The sequence below is a fragment of the Equus asinus genome, chromosome 15, assembly GCF_041296235.1.
Source record: "Equus asinus isolate D_3611 breed Donkey chromosome 15, EquAss-T2T_v2, whole genome shotgun sequence".
Taxonomy (NCBI): Eukaryota; Metazoa; Chordata; class Mammalia; order Perissodactyla; family Equidae; genus Equus; species Equus asinus.
Genome location: NC_091804.1, coordinates 4,185,380 through 4,207,704, shown reverse-complemented (window position 1 = coordinate 4,207,704; position 22,325 = coordinate 4,185,380). Strand labels below are relative to the sequence as shown.

At 37.3% G+C, this 22,325-nt stretch overlaps 1 protein-coding gene across 2 annotated transcripts in view; it reads left to right on the top strand.

The window, feature by feature from the left end:
• The window catches only part of XRN2 (5'-3' exoribonuclease 2), a 74,080-nt gene that overhangs the window by 15,481 nt on the left and 36,274 nt on the right, over positions 1–22,325 (top strand). For both annotated transcript variants that reach the window (XR_011494524.1, XM_014855695.3), the window contains exons 2-17: positions 2,666–2,793; positions 2,876–2,987; positions 4,935–5,046; positions 6,577–6,635; positions 6,712–6,801; positions 7,592–7,664; positions 7,798–7,848; positions 8,321–8,478; positions 9,666–9,740; positions 9,827–9,960; positions 10,060–10,117; positions 10,201–10,308; positions 14,415–14,459; positions 15,895–16,026; positions 19,500–19,618; positions 21,751–21,886. Coding sequence is in view for 1 of the 2 variants with exons in the window: in XM_014855695.3 (XP_014711181.1) it covers positions 2,666–2,793; positions 2,876–2,987; positions 4,935–5,046; positions 6,577–6,635; positions 6,712–6,801; positions 7,592–7,664; positions 7,798–7,848; positions 8,321–8,478; positions 9,666–9,740; positions 9,827–9,960; positions 10,060–10,117; positions 10,201–10,308; positions 14,415–14,459; positions 15,895–16,026; positions 19,500–19,618; positions 21,751–21,886 (1,590 nt within the window). In the remaining variant the exon portion in view is untranslated. The remainder of the gene's footprint in view (positions 1–2,665; positions 2,794–2,875; positions 2,988–4,934; positions 5,047–6,576; positions 6,636–6,711; positions 6,802–7,591; positions 7,665–7,797; positions 7,849–8,320; positions 8,479–9,665; positions 9,741–9,826; positions 9,961–10,059; positions 10,118–10,200; positions 10,309–14,414; positions 14,460–15,894; positions 16,027–19,499; positions 19,619–21,750; positions 21,887–22,325) is intronic.

Genomic DNA, 22,325 nt, shown 5'->3' with positions numbered 1-22,325 from the left:
AGGGTTCAGAGTGGCTCTCCTTTTAGCTGCCCTTTGGTTGATTAAGGCCCTCTAACCCAGCAGGAGACATGTTGGCATTGTATTCGGCAAGGCTCTTGAGGAGTGAGTTTATTTGCTGAGCTTCAAAATCTTTCTCTTGAAGAAAGAAACTCTGAGTTTACATAATTAATGTGTTGAATATATCTACAGTACTCCTGAGGGGAAAGTATATTCAGTTTCCTTATTGGGAATGCCTGGAGCTCTTTTCTCAAAATTAGGACCCACCCATGCCCCCTTTCTCATGCTATACTTTCTAGGTAGTAGAAGTAAAAATTCTCATGTAGCTATACTCAATATCCGTTGAAGAGCTACGATAAGCCTAGTGGTATGCTAGGCAGTAGGGCAGAGGTTAGCAAGCCAGTGACCTCCTGTTCTTGTAAATAAACTGTTATTGGAACACAGCTGTACCTGTTCATGTCCATGCTGTTTATGGCTGCTTTCGTTCTCCAAAGGCAGATATGAGTCATTGCAACTGAGATCATATGGCCAACAAGTCTAAAATACTTACTATCTGGCTTCTGGGGGAGCATAAAGAGAGTGGGTCTGGATTCTCCTAAGTGTGGTGTCTACTTGACAGGAGAACGGCAAATGTGGACTTTGAAATGTAGAGGTTTGATGGAGAGGCAGAGAGCCTCCTGCCTTTATAGAGTTTGTTTTTGGTATGTTTGAGGGTCATCAGGTTATCTTCTTCAATAGACCCCCTCAAATTGACCTCCTGCTTTCCTTACCACTTATCCCGTTTACTGCCTCTGATCAAGCCCCTCTTTCCTGATTCACAGCATGTATGTAGAGAACACTGTCTGATAACTTCTTTCCTTAAATCCCTTTTGATATCCTTTTCTCCAAGTTATAAATACAAATTGAAGCTCAATCTCATTCCTTTCCCTGTGTCTCAAAGATAACCACTGTCCTGAAATTGGTGTTTATCATTCCTTTGCTTTTCTAACTCTGCTTTCACTGCATATGTCTTCATCCCTGAACGGTACCTAGTACTGTTTTCTCTGTTTGATAACTTTCTGTAAGTGGTATACTGTATGTATTCTTCTGCAGCTTGCTTTTTTGGCTTGGCGGTATATTTGTGACTATCCAGCTCTATTTGTTTGAATCTCACTTTTGTTTGGTGTTCTAGTATATGGACATACCGCAGCTTATTAATCCATTCTTTGAGCTCTTTTTTCCTAATTAAGTTGACCTTCTTTTACACCTTCATTGAGATAGAAATTGTGTACCATAAAGTTCACCCACTTAAAGTGTGCAGTTCAGTGGTTTTTAGTACGTATACAGAGTTGTACAACAATCACCATTATGTAAGTTTAGGACGTTTTCATCACTTCCCAAAAAAATGTACTCACTTGCAGTCACTTCCTATCTCCCTCACCCTTTTCTCACGCTCGGGTTGAAGCTAGTCTATTTCTGTCTCTATAGGTTTGTCTATTCTGGATCATATAAATGGGATCTTTTGTGGTCTTTTGTGACTGGCTTTCACTTAGAATGTTTCTGAAGTTCAGCCATGATGTCGCATGGATGTGATGGGCTTTTAAATTGTTCACAAGTTTTTACTATTACAGATGATGCTTTGCATGTGTTGGGGAACCGTGATTTTTTAAGTGACTTTTACTATTAGTAAAAAACCTCTCTCATATTCTTATCATCTGCTGAAGCTCTGGAAGAAAAAGACAAAGGTAATGTTTCTCACAAAAGTATAATTGAGTGCCTCCAGGAGTGAGTAAGGCACAGTCCTTACCTTTTGAAGAACACACAGTGTATGTAGTTGGGTTAGAATGACAAGTTAATTATAAATCTATGCAAGTGCTGCAAGTAAATAAACAAAATTCTGAGGAAATGCAGAAGGAAGAGCAGTTAATTTCTTAGGGGATGTTTACAAAGTGTTATAAAGTGAGTGACATTTGATCTGAGTCCAGACCCTGGAAAATTACTAAGATTTCAGGAAGTGAGTGTTGATCGGGGGAAGCAGTGTGCAAAGATAGTGAGAGATGAGAGTGTTTTCCAGGAACTTAGAAGAGATAGGGTGGGCCTGGACAGACAATATTTTGGCAGTACGGGAGACTAGTAAGGGTTCAGGCTCATTGGTCTGCACCTGTTATGGGAATCATTGGAAGAATCAGGCAAGATTAAGATGCAGCCACATTTTTATTTTAGAAAGAAAATTTTGGCAGCATGGCTGGTAGGCTGGAGACAGGAGAGTCTAGAGGTGGGGGCAGTCCATATGAAGGCTGTTCCAGTCTTCTAAGTGACTGATGATGCCCTGATGTTCTTGGCATTTTTCATGTTAAATTGACAGGACTTATTGGAATGGGTGGTAAGGGAAAAGAATTCTGAGATGACTGCCATGGTCTCTCACTTGGACAGCTGAATGATTTGGGAGTTTGATAACTATCCCTCACATAGAGAAGATTAACTTGTATTGGAAGCTGTCCACTGTCAACAGATGAAATATCTGCTTCAGTTTGCTTTAAGGAGTAAAATAACTTACGTTGTTATTTAAAGATTACTTAAAGTGTTTTATTTCCAATTCAAAAATGAAATACAGGTTCATGCTGAGCCTCGGTTGCATCAATTTCAGACTTGAACAATCAAACTATTATTAATTATCACTTCCTCATAGCCAAAAGAATGCAATGGTGTAAAGATTCCTGTTGATGCCAGTAAACCTAATCCAAATGATGTGGAGTTTGATAATCTGTATTTGGATATGAATGGAATCATCCATCCCTGTACTCATCCTGAAGACAAGTACGTAACCCGTTTTTGTCACTGATATCACAAATTACAGAGGAATACTATATTATATTACATTGTTTGCTTGTCATTATAGACCAGCACCAAAAAATGAGGATGAAATGATGGTTGCAATTTTTGAATACATTGACAGACTTTTCAATATAGTGAGACCAAGACGACTTCTCTACATGGCAATAGATGGAGTGGTAAGTGCAAAAATAATTAAACTTAGAATCCTCCATTTTTGTTTTTCTGTGTTCCCAATGTCTAGAATGAAAGTCAGCTAAATAAAGAAAAATGTTGACTGGTGAATTTGAGAAAGAAAACCTCATCCTTCAGTCATTCATTCAAACATTTTTTTATGCTTGTTTTGTGCCAGATACTGTAAAATGCTGGATATGTTGGTGACTGCCTTTGCTTTTGAAGGGCTTACCAGTAAAGGGACAGAGACTTAGATAAACGAGTGAGCTTAGTTACTTATGGGCTTTGTGGGCACTAGATATCACATGCTGGGTGTGAAGGGAAGAAGTCAGTGCTACTGAGGGACTTAGGAGATAGACAGGAGGTGATTTTTGTCCTACTTCTTGAAGGATAAAGAATAGTTGGAGATTGGGGGGCAGTGGAGGGGGATGGATGGGACAGATATGGGGAGGGAGGACCTTCTGGATTTCTCAAATGTGGCAGGTAAACACACTCTCCATGCCTCTGATCACACTGACACATTTGGGCACCTGCAGGAGTTTTAGACTGGAAAGAGAAGTAGAGCGATGACATGAATAAGGCACTACCCACCACACTCGGGAGTTTGGATTTTATCCTACAGGCAGGCAGTGATTAGTCACCACAGTAATTTAAGAGGAGAATAACTTACTGACCTATGATGATAATATCAAGCAGCTTAGGTTATAAGTGACTAGCAAATTATCTATCAGGGTTCAAGGAACATTAAGGTAAATCATAACCCTAAGTTTATTTAGCCATATGCAAATAGATTCTCTTTCTTTTAGACTTAGTAATCCTAGTAGCTAATGGAAAGACTTTGAAAATCCAGAAAACTTGGGGTTCAAGAAGATTAACTTTTCTGTGAGGTTCTGTTTACTCAAAGAAAACTTGGTTATCTGATAACTTGTTAAGTTGTAGTTAAAGTGGAGTAAAGAATAAAGGGAACAGGAATAGTCTTATTTGGAGCATATTCCAGTTCACATTAGCTAAATTTCTTGAACAAAATTTTTAACTTTACCACAGCGTGCCCTTACAGCTGGATCAAGTATAAAATATGTGCATATTTGTGTGCGTATGCAAATGCTCGTCTCTATAACACTGTTTTTGTTAAAATATAAATGTAGATCATAGAACTTGGTACTTGGAAAAGATTAGGTGGTCTCATTTTACAGGAAAGGGGACTGTTTAAAAGAGAATATAAAATAACTTATTTTATGTAGACAGGATACTTTAGAGTCTTGTCCAACCCCAAAACTCAGTTCAGTAGTTTAAAACCTTATCTGTAGTCCAGTTCACTTCATTCAGGCTTCTCCAGTGCTTTAAATTACATTTGGTTAGAGTGATTTAAAAGTGCTTTTGGTAAAAACCTTGTTCCCTTTCTACCTGCTGTGTAGAGACAGAGTGGTAATTATGAACCTTATTGTGGGAAGTACAAAATAGAAGTGCCTTAAGCTCCTGCAGATCAGGTCATTTTCTCTTGGTTTTGTAGGGCACTGTGGATCTCATTTGGAGACTGTCTTCCTCTTAGGCATGGACAAAAGGAAGCTCTTCCTGATCCGGTTCTGTAGTAATTGTGTGCTGGCAGAATCTTTGAGTAAAATGAGCTTTCTTCTTGGGTGCCTTGAAGCACCATAACCCAGTGGAACTGGCATTTGGTCGTAGGCCCTGAAGTATTAAATGCTGTGGCTTCACAGGATGTTTGTCCATTGACATGTCACTCACTCATTTGACTGAGCTCAGCTTTTAGGTTCTTGGTCCAAATTTAAGTTCTCAGGATTTCCTGTCTGTCGTGAAAGGATTATTAGACATATAACTTACTTTTCTATTTTAGTGTACTATTTTTATAAAAACAATTGATTCAAAATAATGTACAGATTTAGTTGCAGATATTTTGAATTCTATTATGTGAATATGAAATACATGTTTTTCAGGCACCACGTGCTAAAATGAACCAGCAGCGTTCGAGGAGATTCAGAGCATCAAAAGAAGGAATGGAAGCAGCAGTAGAGAAACAGCGAGTCAGAGAAGAAATACTGGCAAAAGGTAAAGAAAATGCATCTTGAAGTTGGACTTTTTACAAGATGTATGCAGAAGGGCGAGGGGCAGCAACTTTTTCCTACAAATAGATAAGTTTAATTTACTTAGGATCCCAGAACATCCGAGGAAAATTTATGTTTACTGTTGAGGAAAAGAAGTTAATGGACTCCTTCGCTCTCATTAAGAAGCTTTATTTCCAAACTCTGTAGTGAAAGGGAAGCTTGGGAATAAAAGGAGGGAATTCTCATAGGGAGAGCAGGTTGTTAACCCTCCTCGGGGCAAGTGCAGCTCTTCCGCTAACTTTTATATAACTGTAAAATAGAAATATATTAAGAGTGCTTCCTACTTCCTTTTTCTAATGGGGGCTATTAGAAGGCTACCATTCTGTAAACATTTCCCTCAAATTGGTCTTGATAGCTTGCTTATTGCTTCCCCTTAGAACTCAGAGGTCTATATGAGGAGGCCCGGGATGATATGATCTGTATTTCCAGGCTTTCACCAAGTCACACACACTGTCAGTATAGGTTGATACAGCAGGCACCAAGGCAGTGAGGTACCCAGGGTTCTCTCAATTTGGGGGATGGGAGGGTGGGATATGGCCATTTTTGCAGTTCTGCAAAGTCTTGAAATTCCTGATGGGTACGTGGGTAGGAGTTGATTAAGTCTGAGAGAGGAGGAAGGTCCAGGGGTCTTGATGCCCAGTGGGAGTGAGTCTTTCCCAAGACACTTGTGTGTGAGATGGGGTGTGGTTGTAGCAGAGTGAGTTGTTTCGTGTTTTGTTACATAAGACAATATGATAGACCAGGAAAGCCACATTTTATTGGCTCAGTATATTGTACTTGGCTGTTGAAAAAAGAATCATAGCATATCATAGTGTAGTCAGCTCAGGCCTGCAATTATGATACATTTTATGTTATTTTAATTTGCTGGAAGTGTGCAAGTATATGGTTACTTTAGCTACAGCTTGTAATTAATACTCTAAAACCTGTTTATATTTATAACAGGTTGTCTTTGATTTTAAAGATGTCTTCTTTCCTGAAGATGTTATGAAATATCTTTGTGTCTTGAGAAAAAGCTAATTAGTGAGAGAGGAGAAAATAGGATTTTTGTATTCCTCTGATACAAAAGCTGATAATTTTATTTCTTGTCATATAAACCTGTGATAAACTCAGCATTTTAATTTTGTTTTTCTGAGGCACCTTTATTTTAAAAACTGTTGTCAAATTAGAACCCGTAACTCGTGTGTGTATTCTGCTGCAGAGGGCATTAGGAAGAACGTCATAATTTCTATATCTTTATATAACAATATAGTATCTTTTGGGTACCATATATTATTTGACAGTCAAGTTAAAGCTTAATTTAAACTTCAGGCGAGGAATCTTGTTTTCTTCCCAAAAAGGGGAACATTGTTCCTCAGGTGACAGCACTTCTCTCTCTGTTGTATTTGAACTTAGTGTTTTTGTTGTTTTGGTTTAATATCGAGTAATTTACCTCACCTTTTATGGGGAGACCAAAGCATTGCCTCTTTTTCTCTAGGTGGCTTTCTTCCTCCTGAAGAAATAAAAGAAAGATTTGACAGCAACTGTATTACACCAGTAAGTGGTCTCAGACTTTGCTAGCTATTGCTAACTCTTAAATGATAGGTTAATTTATTTCCTTCTGTCATTTTAGGGAACTGAGTTCATGGACAATCTTGCTAAATGCCTTCGCTATTACATAGCTGATCGTTTAAATAATGACCCCGGGTGGAAAAATTTGACAGTAAGTTTCACATTTTGATACTTCAGAAAGATTAGGGTGATCATCTGAGGCTGTGCTGTGATATGACTGATAATATTTGTCCTTTTTTCCCCCCTATAAAATACTAGTTGACTGTCAGAGGAAAGGAGAAACTTCCAGGGTTATTAGAAATGGGGTGCCTTGCAGGGTCCAGTTTTAGACAGCTGAATTTTCTCTCACTGCCAATTTTTTGTCTTCTCACCCTCACTGTGGAGCCATAAAATGGGACTCATGATTTAAAAAACTTATATTTATGTATCAAAGTAATTTTTAAATGAAAATTTCTATTTGAAATCAAAATACAGCAAGATTGAAGTCATAAGGCTACCTTTAAAGAATGGCTGTGTTCTCCTAAGTATTTAAGCAGAATTTGAACAAACTTTTATGTAATTTTAGGTTCATAAGCTCGTTTCCCTATTAGTTATGGTAAATTGTATTTAATGGGTATATTTTATTGATTACTGCCGGGGCTTGTGTGCTTCAGTCCTGTATCCTTGGGTAGCTGTGAGAATAGTAGAGATTTGTGACTGATCAGTTTTTCTAATGACTAAGTTTTACCCAAACATTTGATTTTTTTCTATTCCATGTAGTTAGTAAAGCAATGAAATAGTTTTGGTGTTTAACACACGCACACATCCCTTTTTAAGAAATATTTCCAATTAATAACTATCTTAATAGAATTATCCCAGTTTATTTTAAGATATTCAGTTCTGTTGATTTTTGTCCTAGAAAATTGGAGACGAGCTGAAAGCCTAAAAACTGTTTTTTATAGGTTATTTTATCTGATGCTAGTGCTCCTGGTGAAGGAGAACATAAAATTATGGATTACATTAGAAGACAAAGAGGTAAAAATCACTTATAAATATTTGATTATGTGTTTTATTAAAAAAAGATAAGCCATTATATAGAAAATATTTGGTAAAGCGTGGTATTCTTGTGATATAAATATAATAAATGTATGTTTCCCCCCCCCTTTAGCCCAGCCTAACCATGACCCAAACACTCACCATTGCTTATGTGGAGCAGACGGTAAGCAGCTTCTTTGGAATTTGAGTCTCTTGGATTAAACCATAGCAAGTCGGTGGGTTGGTGTGTGGCAATGGGTTATTCATGATTGCCTGGAAATTCTGAAGGGCCTTGCTGATTTTATGTTTGAGAGGAAACTAGTACTGAGTTGTTTAACCTGTGATTAATGTTCACCTTCTTTAATTATTTTACGTTTTTACCTTTTGATATGGCTGCACATACCTTTAAAATGGACAGGTGTTGACTCCTGAGTGGGAGTCTACATTCTAGGCCCACATATCTGGAGGACATCTTGTTGGCTGAGAACTACCAGGAAGTTTTAGGCGTTTTGGCTTTGCTGCCTCTGTTTGTGTGCTCCTTTGCACTTTTCTTTGTGTTGGTGTCTTGTGTTACAGTAATGTCTTAAGTCTTTGGTTATGGTAAGAATCTTCTGAAAGTGCTCACTGTTCAGTGTTTTGTCATTATTGATTGATAGCTGATCTCATTATGCTCGGCCTTGCTACACATGAACCCAACTTTACCATTATTAGAGAAGAATTCAAACCAAACAAACCCAAACCATGTGGTCTTTGTAATCAGTTTGGACATGAGGTCAAGGACTGTGAAGGTTTGCCAAGAGAAAAGAAGGGAAAGGTAAGAAATTTGAGATGATAGTTGCCTCATTTTTTAAAATTTTATTTTTTATTGTGATAAAATATACCATTTTAACTATTTTTAAGTGTATAATGTAATGGCATTAAATATATTCAGGTTGCCTCATTTTTAAAATGGATAAAGAGAAGACTATGGTTGATTAGATCTTTTCCTACTTGCTCTGTTGCCCCTCAGAAATATCTTTTAAAACTCTTTAAAGACTTTCAAGGGGCTGGCCCCGTGGCCGAGTGGTTAAGTTCGCGTGCTCTGCTGCAGGTTCGAATCCTGGGGGCGGACATGGCACTGCTCATCAAACCACGCTGAGGCAGCGTCCCACATGCCACAACTAGAAGGACCCACAACGAAGAATATACAACTGTGTACCGGGGGGGCTTTGGGAGAAAAAGGAAAAAATAAAATCTTAAAAAAAAAAGACATTCAAAAGCATTCATGCACTCATTCTTTCTACTCTCTACTTTTCTAACGTAGCTTATATCCACATGAGGCTTAAGTCTCATAGGTAATAGTGCCCATTGCACGTGATTTGTTTGTAGAAGTTGTTTCAAATGGTCATTCTTAAAAGGAACTGCAAATCGAGTGTATTAAACTCTTGACACCTTTAAGTTACCCTTAGTTGCTACATGTTTTGGGTTCACGTGATTATATCCAGTCTCTTTTAAAGAAGTTTCCATTTGTTTTAAGAATATGGTACCTCTTTAAAAGACATGTTGAGTGAAAAAAGCAGGTAAGGAATATACTGTATATTCACAGAGAATGGTCTAGAGGCATTCACATCAAATTGTTGGTTGGGTAGTGGTCAGGGGTTGGCAAACTTTGGCCCTCTAGATTTGGCCTATGAGCTAAGAATGGTTTTTGCATTTTTAAAGGGTTGTAAAAACAAAATAAAACGTGAAAGAATATGAAACTGAGACCATGTGTGTCCCACACAGGCTAAAATATTTACTGTCTGGCCCTTTGAAAAAAACATTTGCTGATCCCTGGTCTAGATGTGATTAGGATTATGGGTAATTTTTATTTTTAAAATGATTTGGTGAATTCTTTTTTTACTTAATACTTGCAATATTAAAATGGATCTTGCCTTAGAAAAAGCTGTAATGTTCATTTGGCTGGAAAAAGATTACAGGGATTGGAGTAGATTTGTGTAATCTTTGCTCCCTGTCTTGCAGCATGATGAACTTGCAGATAGTCTTCCTTGTGCAGAAGGAGAGTTTATCTTCCTTCGTCTCAATGTTCTTCGTGAGGTATGTTGCAGTAGTCATTGGAATTGGCACTGTAAAGCAGGATGCCTTTTCATAACTTTAATGGCAGTATTCCTTTTTGGTTGTAGTATTTGGAGAGAGAGCTCACCATGGCCAGCCTACCGTTCACATTTGATGTCGAGAGGAGCATTGATGACTGGGTCTTCATGTGCTTTTTTGTGGGCAATGACTTCCTTCCTCACCTGCCGTCATTAGAGATTAGGTATGTGTGTTTGTGTGGGTTTTCAAACTACTGTTTTAGCCTTCTTGCCTTTACAGTGCGTTCTGGTCCTAATGGATAATGTTTGTTTCCTGGTGGCAGGGAAGGTGCAATTGACCGTTTGGTTAACATATACAAAAATGTGGTTCACAAAACTGGGGTAAGTTCATTCTTGAATAATTTCAAAACAGAAGTATTTGCTTTTATAAGAAGATCATTTTACATGTATTTTATCACTTACAGGGTTACCTTACAGAAAGTGGTTATGTCAATCTGCAAAGAGTACAGATGATCATGTTAGCAGTTGGTGAAGTTGAGGATAGCATTTTTAAAAAGAGAAAGGATGATGAGGTAAAGTGCTTCTATTGCAGTAGCTAAATTGCTCCTGTCTCTAATAGGCTCTGATGATCCTGTGATTGTACTTTTAACCTCTTTGAGTGCGTTTTTCTATTATTATAGTGTATCAAACACCAATGTATTTGTGAGTGGTCAGTGCTTTGGTTATTTTCTAAAGGCTGCGATGCTTGCTGTGTGGAACTGTGTATTGCACACTGTGTGAGTTGCATTGTAATTTTTTTCTCTCTTCCTAATCTTAAGATATAAATCCAAACACCTGTCTAATCAACAGGATATGAAATGAGGGTCCCAAGACTAGAAGAATGCTGGCAGTGAACTAGTGTCTGCCACGTTGTATAGGAAATAGTTATGCTGTGGAAGTCAGGTGAAGACTAGAAACTCTGTACTCTGGTAGTAGAGAGTGTAGGGGGCTCTGGGTTAGATTGCATCAGCTTAGGCAGGGGGTTGCAGCTCTGAGCAAGAAATTTTAAACATAAAAGAAGGAAATAAAATAGCAAAGCACTTGGAAATTGGTGACATATGATAGGGCGAGTGTTTAGGTGAGAGTTCCAGTCTGGCTTGGGCACTTAGTAGTTTGCTGGTAACATTCATGAGATATCAAGTACTGAGAGTAGAGCAGGTTGGGGTGGGGACAAGGTGGAAATTGAGTTTCATTTTGGAGATACTGAGTTTGAGGGGCCACAGGACACCTGAGAGGAGAAAAGTCCATGAAGCAGTTAGATGGATATGTGTAAAGCTCAGCCCGAAGTCTTTGGAAAGGAGATTTGAGAACCATTAGCAGAGGTACTTCAAGTCACGAGTGTGAAGTTGAAATCCCTGGAGCTTGTATGGAGCTCAAGTGCCTGCAGCAGAAACCTTAAGAAGCGTGGACGTTTAAGGAGAAAGAGGAGTCGGTTCTAGAGAGCTGGGAGGAAATCCCTAAAGAGGAGAACCTGGTGGTGCTGCCTGAGGTGTCAAAGTGAGATGGACAGGCCTCTAGTCTGTGGCCAGGGATTCAGAGGCCCTGGAGAGGCAGTGGAGGGGAGGGGCAGTAGCCTGGAGGCAGAGTGGGTTGGAAGGTGATTGTGAGGGAGTGTCAAGGGAGGCAAGCAGTGGGTAAATGAGCAGATAGTAGCTCTTAGGAAGAGAGTGAAGGAAATCCTTTTAGAAACTGATTTTATAAAAAGTCATGTGGCTATTTTGAGCAAATAGCACGTAATAATATTGCTACGTTATCTCCTAACAGATTAAAACGTGTCATTGTATTCGACAGGATTTTGTATTTTCTTTAACTTTGTATACTGCAGCTTGCGATCTCTTTTTTTAGAACTTTGGGTACCATTTTATGTAACAGTATGAGTAGACTGCAAGCATTCTTTCCAAAGCCTTTTGTACTTGGTAATCTTCTGTGATGGCAAGAATTTTTCACATGTCAAATTTAAATAACGTAACTAACTTTGGGATATCAAATGTCTACCACGACAGCCATTTTTAAACTAAGCCTTCAATAATTACAGTGGCTCCACCTGACCTGCTGCCATTTATACTTAAGAAAAACTGTACTTATGGTGTACTACTTGGTATAGAAGCCTCACGTTAGAACAGCCCTTTTGTGTGGCTTTAGGTGACTCTGTACTGTTAAGTATTGGTGATATTTGGCATTAGAGTGGGATGTATGGGATTTGATAGATAGCAAAGTGCTTCAGATGTGAGTAATAAGGTTTCCAGCTGGCCTGGCAGAGAGGATATTTTAAAGCTTTTGATCTTTTTTGGTATCCCTGGCATCTTATGATGTTTGTCAGCATGATTGGACGTCAAGGAAATTTCTGAACCCTCAGAAATTCAATACAATAGTGTCTGAGTGTGTGTATTTTCCTGGGAAGTGTGTCTTTGGCTTTTGACAGATTTCCAAAGGAGTTCATAGCACAAAAAGATTAAAGATCAGTAAGGTGCACCCATGCGGACCTATTCTGCTTATGTGTGGCTACCACCCTTAGGAATAGGTATTTAGCTGACGGGCAGAGTATAAAGTAGAAAAGGAATATATCAATGTTTATTATTAAAATGGAGCACTTAGGTCAGAAATATGATGCTTTTTATTTTATGAGCTTTGATGTTTGCCTTTTATCTTGCAAATGTTGTTCATTTATTCAGCAAATGTTTGTGTTTACCACGTGCCAGATAGTATTCTGAGTGTTACTGATAAAACAACAAACAAAACAAAAAACCAGACAAAAATTCCTGACCTATGGAGCTGACATTCTTCCAGGGGAGATGGACAATAAACGTAAAAACTAAGTAAAGCGTGTAACGTGTTGGAGAGTGATAAGTGCCCTGAAGAAAATTAAAGCAGGTGGGGAAATACCTGGGAAGGTGGAGATGAGGACGTTGCAGTTCTAGAAAAGATGACTAGAGAAGGCCTCAGCAACAGATAACTTTGAATAAAGACCTGAAGGATGTGAGGGAGTAACCATGCAGATGTTTTCAGGAAGAGCATTTCAGACAGAGAGAATAGCCAGTGCAAAGGGTCTAGGGCAGGAGCATACCCACGATGTTCACGAAACAGCAAAGAGCCAGTGTGGCAGGAGCAGAGGAAGCAAAGGAAAGGTCGTAGGAGAAGAGGTCAGAAAGAGATGGAGGGCCAGGTTCGGTAGAACCCGATAGGACATTATAAGGACTTTAGCTTTTCTTCTGCATCAGTGGAGGGTTTTGAGTATAAAAGTGATAAGATCTGACATATTATAAAAGGATGATTATAGCTGCCATGTTGAGACTAACTGTGTGGAGGCAAAGATAGAAGCAGTGAGCCCAATTAGGAGGCTGTTGTACAACAATCCGAGGGAGTCCAACATGGTGGCAGTGGAGACTGATAAGAGGTGGTTGGATTCTGAACATGTTTTGAAGGTAGTTCTGATGGGATTGGCTAATGAATTAAATGCTAGGTGTGAGAGAAAGAAAGCTATCAAGAATGACTCCAAAGCATTTCGTCTGAGCAGTTGAAAAATGGTCTGGGCTGCTGTGATGAGGAAGACTGGGAGGTGCAAAGCTAGAGCTGGGGATTCCATTTTGGACGTGTTAAGTTTGAGATACCCAAGTGGAGATGTTGAGTGGGGAGAGGTCCTGAATGGACAGTCATCAGATGTAGATGGTGTTTAAAGCCATGAGACTAGATGATTACTCCCATGAGAGTAGAAAGTGGAGAGGTCCGAGTATTGGGCCAAGAGGAATGCCAACATTAAGAGCTTGGGAAGTTGAGGAGTGAAGGCATTCAGCAAGAGTGAAAGAGGAGAACCAGGTGAGTGTAGTGTCCTGGAAGCCAAGTGAAGAGCATGATTCAAGAAGAAAAAGTCATAGTCAGTTAAAGACTGAAAACTGAGTAATGGATTTCACGGTCTCTGGGTCATTGGTGAGCTACATAAGTTTCATTGAAGATGGGGGCAAAAGCTTGATTAAAAAAATTGGTGGCTTTGATATTTTAAGGTTGTCAGTCACCATGTAGCCAACATTCAGCCCCTCCCCTGGCAGAAAGCACACATTTGAAATCTTGATACAAGGTATTATATTGCAGGTGGCAGTACTGACTTGGAAGGGTTAGAAGTGCAGCTGCCAGTAGAATGACAGTCAGTACAGTACCTGCTGGCCCCTGTTTTAGGCCGTAGCGGCAACCATGGCCACCCTAGCTGTCATTTCACTGCCTTGGTACAGAAACTTGGACATGGGAGGAGTGCTTTCTGGGGTAAAGGAGGCCTCTGAATGGCCCAAAGTAAATGGGGAGTTACTTATTTGTATCTTTGCCATATTGGCAGCCTATTTGCTCCAGGGTAAAACCAATGGTCTTTGTTATGACCCTTGCATTCTTTCCTGAAATGATATCAAAAACTATCTGAAAAAAATTGAGGAACAATTAAATTGTATTTAAACTCAGTTTAGAATGCTCTCTATCTAAAGTTCTGATAAGCAGCACTTTGAACATATAGTCCATTGCCGAGTTTAATTATGTACTTATACTTCTGGGGTCTTCCTTTAAAACTTTAATTGTCTGCCGAATCATTCCTGGTAATGTTTAACTCTTACATTTTTGTGTAATTATTTGACAGAATATGTGGATTTTATACTTTTAGGACAGTTTTAGAAGACGACAGAAAGAAAAAAGAAAGAGAATGAAGGTGAGTTTTAATTAATTTCATCAGGTTGGCAATAAGATAAATTGACAAGTTGGGAGGTAGTTTATTCCTTATGCAATAGGAGTTGGTTAGGTATGTAATGTCCACTCAGCACCTTCTTACCTGGAGAAAGAATGCTAGTGTCAATTTTGAAGTCCTTTCTAAGCTCTGGAGTCTTGAGGGGAGATACTTGAGAGGCAGGAGGGGGTGGGTGGCACTTAGCTCTTTGAATTTTTTAGAATAATCGGTTATTGTTTTTGTAATAAAAATAGTCAACTCTGTATCCTCTTGAAAGTTACTACACTCTGTATCTTTGTCAGGTTACTCTTCCTGGAACACGACACTGGACCTTTGTTGTTTCTCTGCTAAGAAATCACCAGTGATTCCCTAGTTCGCTCAGTCCAGTTCTGTTTTAGTCTGGGATGCAGGGCATGCTATGATCTGATGGAATTCTAGCCACACCTTTGCCCCTGCTGTCCTCTAAATGTACCAAGTGCCTCCTGTGTTGGAGCGTTGCCTTCATTTGGTATCTCTAAATGAGTTTCTGACTTCTCAACTCCCCTCCATCTTAGATTTTCCACAAGGCCTCCCTGTTGCTTCTGCTTGTCATCCATGTTGAGCAGCCTTTTCTTTTAACTCCAGTGCTTCTTGCTTGTGATATTTGTTTTCTTACTTAATTGCATAATAGTTATAGTCACTTAACTTCTTAGTTCTTATTTTCTTGTCTTCCTTACTAGTTTTAAATGAATGAAATTTGGGGGGCTGCCTTTTATTATTATATTTTATTAGAATTGAGCAATTTCAGGAATCCGTAAGGGAGAAAAGTAGAGTTATTTATAGTTGCAGGTAGGTTCAAGACCACTTAGATTGGGAAGGGCATGTTTGGTTTCTACCTTACATATTATTATTTTCTTTTAGTCAATATCTGTTTGAAAAATATCTTTTATCAGTCAACCATGACTGTCACCTACTATAGCTATAATCATAGCTTTAATTAATTGGAAACAAAAAGTTTAATTTTATCGAGGTAAAGGGTAAATAGAAGTTATAGTTCCTGAGTATAAATCAAACTGGTGACTTATTTTTTTTACCTTAATAGTTATTTTTATTTGCCTAAAATTGTGTCTTGAATATGTTCCTAAATTTTAAGTGAACATAATAGAATAGCCTAATGAGACTTGAATAGTTTCTCTCTGTGTATCAGAAAAGTGTATCATATGTACTTTTAAAGTGGAGTTATTAAATATTACAGACTATTGTTTACAGGGTAAGTTGCCATCAAATCAAAGTGTAGACAACCCTGTAGTGTTACCAGAAATCCATTTCATCTTTAAAGAGCTTGCAGTGGGGACTCTCTTCCATTGCCTTCTTTTCTTCCTGTCATCTGACTGTGTTGTGATTTAATTTTAATTTCTACATTCGTTTCCATTTATGTTAGAGAGATCAACCAGCTTTCACCCCGGGTGGAATATTAACCCCTCATGCCTTGGGTTCAAGAAATTCACCAGGTTCTCAAGTAGCCAGTAATCCGAGACAAGCAGCCTATGAAATGCGGATGCAGAATAACTCTGTAAGTGACTTATTTTTATGTAGCATTGAAGAGTGGTGACTATTAGATGCCTCTTGAAGTTATGTGTAAATTTTATCACTTAGCCCGGAGTTGTTGTTTTTTATAGTTTTTCTCAATTTCTTTTGCCTTGAGATATTTTTAACTCTTAAGCCCATCTTTATTAATATGAAAATATCTAAATGATGTGAAAGAAAAGAAAATGCATGTAAATATGGATAGCTAAGTGGCTGAGTGTTTCTCTGCTGCAGGCAGGCCACAGTGCTTCCCGCTTCCTCCGAAGGTACTGGGTGTTGATGGTTCTGGAAGCATGACGGGACATCCAGTGTCTCCGAGCTGGAGTGAGCAAGAGGGTGGTTTTGCTGCCTTATTTCCCCTTTCCTTGCAGGGGTCAGTTATGGACATTTTGCTGAATAGTATTCCTCCAGTTTTTCAAACGCAGGTACTCTTCACTGCCTAAACTCTAACTCTGCAACTCAGGCATGGAATATGTCTGAAGATAGATTTTAAGGTAGCTCTCACTATCCAGATTCTGGTTGTTCCCTGTTTATGAACTCAGAAACGGAATGGATTTGCCTCGAGGTATCCTTCCTTGTTTGAATTTTGTAATCAAGACTGCAGAAGCAAATATCTCAGCCAGCAAGGCTGTACTCTGTTCAGTAGCTTCTTGTTGCAGTGGCAACAGACCCTGGGCTCAGAGCACATGGCAGGGCAGCCGCAGGGGTGGGGGAACAGACCATGAACTGATGTACACAGACAGCAGATAATCAAAGCTATTGCTATTTCAGGCTAGTAGGCATGAGAGAGAGAGAGAGTTGTAGAGGGAGGAAAGATACTATGTAAGGTACAGTATCTTATATAAACTTTTGCTGTGATATATCCAAGGAAATTGTATCAGTTTGGATATTTAAATTTCCTCATTCTAATAGTTATCCTGTCGATGCTCAAATCCCTTATTACAGGACAACCCTATATGTGGAATTTTTGCCGTATCAGGAGACTGAGAATTAATATTCCTATAAATTCACACATAGAAGTTTTAGGACCTTAGATTTGGAATTTGAAAATCGATTTTGCATCTCCTGAGAGAAGTGGGCTGGGTTTCTGTTGTGTTTTTTGTTCTGTTTAATTTTTGTTGTCTTGTCTTATTCCTTACAACATTAACAGAGTGGGATATGGAGGGTCAGTGAAAAGGATTGCAGTGAGACACGTGTGTAGAACAGAAAAAGCTGATGTCCATCATTTAAGATTGTAGTGACTGTAGTCCCCACAAAGTGGAACTGAGAGTGACTAGTATTTGCAAACACCATGTTGATGATAAAGTGCTTTTTTCTTAATTTCACAGAGTTAGGTAGGTTTAATCTTTGCCAGCTATGATTGCTTTGAGAAGGATTCCAATATTCACACTCCACAGGACTAGACTACTATTGATCAATAATGTCTGCCATGGGAATAGGAGTGGGGAGATTGGTGATTAGGTTGCTTATTTGATCCTGTCTTAATCATAATTCCCCTTGACACACTTCTACTGGAATCTTTGCATAGACGGATTTTCATCTAGAATGTTTTGAATTTAAGGAAGTCATGAAGCCAAATGACCAGTTTATTTAAAGGGAGCCTTTAGAGTTATGGATTTTTGCTGTTTTATTTTTTCTGAGCTGTTTGGGCACGTTGGGCTCCAGTACTTGACTAGTATCTACTGACGGTCATTATTAATGTTTTATTAGATAGCTTCTGTTTCCTCTTAAATATGTTTTTAAATTTTGCATTCTGAAGCGTAGTTTCATTATATTTGTGACCATTATCAGTTTAATAAAATTTGATTGCAAAAACAGCTTTTTAAAAAGAAATTTGAATAAATCGGTATCTGTCTGGTATGTTTAGGAAAGAATACTCCTGAGTACTTTTGTTGGTAGAGATGGAGCAGAAAAGAGAGCAGTGGAGATTTAGCATTAAAGAGCAAACAACTTCTTTCTTTTTTTTTTTTTTTGAAGATATATTATTTTTGTTATCTAAAGATTGTTTATATCTTGTTTGTCAATTTGAGAAAGTTTGCTCTTTACAACTTCTCTGTACTTAGATGATTGATAGGAATATCACTTTCATAATTTAATCCAAATGGATTAGTGTTGGATTTAAAAAATAATAGGGATGACTTAACTTCATGAATGGTTAACCACCATGTGCCAGGCAGGCAGCTTTGATCTTTTACATATATTGTTTCATTTAATCCTTGCAGTAATCTGTAAAGAGTTAGAAAGAGCATTATCGTCCCCATTTGAAGTTGAAGCTGACAGAGGTTAAAAAAAATTGCCCAAGACCATACACCCAGTAAAGGTTGGACTTGGTGTTTCAAACTCAGATCTGTCTGACTGAAAATACCCATCTCATTTTCCACGTACAGCAGTGGCCTTCTTGGATTGAGTTTTATTATTTTTTTTTTGATAGGATTGGCTATACAGTATTATTAATAAAATTGATGTTATACAGTTTTAAAAGGAAACTGTTATAAGCTCTATGTGAAATACAACTTTGCTTTGTTGTCACTTTTCTTGGCCCATGGTGTGAACTAAGGTTTTAGTTATACTATCATTAAATTATGCTACTGAGTTCTCAATTTAAAAATAATTCAATTTACTTGCAATATCAAATATACTGTGAATAACAGAAGAAAAACTTTACCATGAAAACATTTTCTGCCACTTATCTTTTTGGTCATTTAACATGAAACTAAAGTTGCAAGAGATTTTAATTTTTTAGTTAAATATTAAAATACTTTAGGTTGCTACTGTGTTCCTTGAGTTAAGTACAAAGGGAAGATAATACTGATTTTAAAGTGGTAACCAGGTCTTTGAAATAATAATAAAACCTGCATTTTTCTAAGATGACTAGTAGACTTTATTTGTACAAGGAGATTTAAAACAGTATATATAAAATAATGGAACAGTTATCTGGTGGAAGGAGTCTCAAGCTGTTGCTTTCCAGAATGGTTGTACGAGGTTGTAAACTTACCGTTTAACTTCGTTCTTACCAGCATTGACTATTTTATGTATTATTAATCTGTATATATATAAAAATATTTTTTCCCTTACAATTTTGCTAGTTGGTTGGTGGAAAGTGATTACAAACTTATAACATGAGGGAACCACCAGAGGAAAAAATGTTCAAGTCCTATAATTTAAAAAAAATCTATAAAATTAAATTTTTCTTATTTCTTCTGAAGCAGTTTTTACCTTAATATTGTTCAAATTCTTTTGAGTTGAAGCATAGGAAGCTTGATACTATATTATTCTTTTTTGGGGAGGTGGAGTAGGCCAAGATCAGTCTTTGTACTTTCTATATATATTTACCGTATCTATTTAATAGTTTTTAAAAATGTATTGCCATGAAGCATGGTGGTAATAGCAGTTGGATGTAACTTCATATGTGAAATGAATAATTAAATCCTTCGTCTGTAATGTCAAAATTTTCTACAGAGTCCTTCAGTATCTCCTAATGCAAGTTTCACTTCTGATGGCTCCCCGTCTCCAATAGGAGGAATTAAGCGAAAAGCAGAAGACAGTGACAGTGAACCTGAGCCAGAGGATAACGTCAGGTGAAGCCATTTTTTGGTAGCACTTTGTTAGCAAATTGCTGAAATAGATGCGGTCTAATTAATGCTATTTAGCTTAGAGCAGCAGTGCCTTCAGATGCTTGCCTGTGATCTTTTTATCCACAAGTAATTAATGTGGAGGGTTAGAATAGTCAGTAAATTCCAGTGAGATGTGTAAGCTATAGCTGTTAAATCTAAGTATCTAGATTAGTATGCGTGCAGGTTTTCGTCCGCCAAGCCACTTTTCCCTCTGAGACCAGGCACTAGATTGGCTAGACATGAGGTGTTTAGCTCTGACTATGTGATCTGAATGTTACTGTTATGAGATTAAATTTTCAAGCTGCTTAACCCAGAAAGTTCAGTTACATTTGGATACCTAATATAGTTTGTTTTAATCATCTCAATTGAAAAAGTTCTTCCTTAAAATGAAATATGCAAAAGTCATTCACTTAAGAGGTAAATATATTTTTAAAAACCGCGAGTTTGCATATGCACACTTATATTTCATGACAGAAGTTTCCTGTTAGCTGTATACTTAAAATTTATAATAGGAAACTTGGATTCTTTAATTTATCCAGAGGTTTAGGATCATTATATAATAAGATTAACAGCCTCTTGTATAATTAAATCCAGATTTGAACCCTGGGCTCCAAGTGCAAATGGCCAACAATCTCAATAATTGTAACTCATTAAGAATTTTGCAAAATGATATATTTCAAAGTTAAACAATAGTGGTTCACAGCTCATGCTTCTTTTATAGGACATGGATGATGCATTTGTATTTATGATTAGAAACTTCTCAAGTGTCATGTCTGATTCTGTTTTTTTCCCAATGTCCTTTGATGTCAGATTCTGAGATCTGTGGTGACTTGTGATTGAACATTTACCTAATCTGAGTTTTTATCCTCTGCTTCTACAACTCTGGATTTTTCTCTTAGAGTATATTTTTTCTTTTATTATGTAGCCATCATACTCAAGACGAGCTTAATAGTTAACTTGATTTTTTTAGTACTTTATTGTTTGATCTTGGTGCTGAGGGTAATAACGTAGAATTGCTTCTATCAGGAAATACTTGGAGTTGTTAGCATTTATTTCAGTAATAGTTTCTGTAAAATAGTGATAATCAACATTATGAGTAGAAGATATTTCTCCTGATTGATGTTCTGTAAATCTTTTGTGTGGGGGGAATATTAAAATTGGTATGGTGTGTTCTAAAACATGACTGTGGTTAATTTGTAAGATTTGGCACATGGTGGAAAATAGCCCCTAATGGAGAGTCATCCTGATGTTCTTGATCTGTCTTGTTTTGTTTCTTTTTAGTATACTTTGGTATCTTTGTTTTCCTTCAATAAAATGTTTAAATCTTTCAGCGAATGAGAAATGAGTACTTAAAAAAACATATACTTTGAGTGAAAATATGGTTTTTCACATTGTATTTTCAATGATTAATGAAAATTTAGTGAATTGATTGAGCTCCTTCTAAGTTTTACCAGAACAAACGTGTGTGTGTGTGTGTGTGTCCTGCGCTCGAGCCAGCAATAACTCTTTGCTGAATGAGGGAAAAGGCCTGAGGATAGGGAGAGTAGGTATATACGTAATTTCTGCCTGGCTTCTAGGTTATTCTTTTATAAACCTTTTTTTGCCTTTTAAAAATTTACCTGTACAAGTCTTTTCTTAAAAAGTAATTTAATTGACTTTCTTTGTGTAGTTTACATATATTTTAACAAACGGAGGAACTTGAAACTATATAAAATATCTTCAGTATTTGAATCTTAAAATATAGTTTTAGAATTGTTCCAAAATCAAAAAACCTGTAAAACACTATGAAAATCTGAGCAGACAAGTGTTCTGTATCTACTTTAATAAATTATTATTATTTTTTCTAAATTTAGTTTTATAATGATCTTACTAGAATCAGTGTTTGTGTTTTTGATGTTTAACTATCTTTAAGTTGATAATAAATCCTGTGAAAGTGGACTTTTTAGAAATAATTAAATGAAGCTGTGTTAGTATTACTGTTTAACTCATTTACATTTCACGTGGATATTAAGTGTAAGTCCATTTGGGTGATAAATTGGTAGACATTTACTGAAAGTGTATTAATTCAACATGACCTGGCTTTGCCTGATTTTCAGGCTCTGGGAAGCTGGTTGGAAGCAGCGGTACTACAAGAACAAATTTGACGTTGATGCAGCTGATGAGAAATTCCGTCGTAAAGTTGTACAGTCTTACGTTGAAGGGCTCTGCTGGGTTCTTCGGTATTATTACCAGGTACGAAAAGAGTATTTTCCTCTAAATCTCCAGTTAATCATTTTAAGAAGATAGTTATTTCTATAATAATGTAATAATGTGTATTATTGAGTTATATTCTGAAATTAAACCCAGACTCGTATTTTTAAGCTTCCTATAAATAAATTCATTACCTTAAATAATATTTGTTTGTAAAGCCTTTGAAGCTCCTTAGGTCTTAATATATAAACAAAGCTAATTTTTCTTGTGCTAAAGAATTTCAGCATTAAATAGTGTGGTTGAGAGTACTTTGTCTTTAAAATGATTCAAGTTTAGTGTTTTCTTTAATTGGAATAAAAAATAACAGAGTAACTAATAGGCAGTTGTTAGATGACTGAACAAAGGACAAAGCCTGGAAAAGAACTAGTAAGAATTTGAAAGGAATTTGAATAATACTATTTCCTCCATATAATGTAGTGAT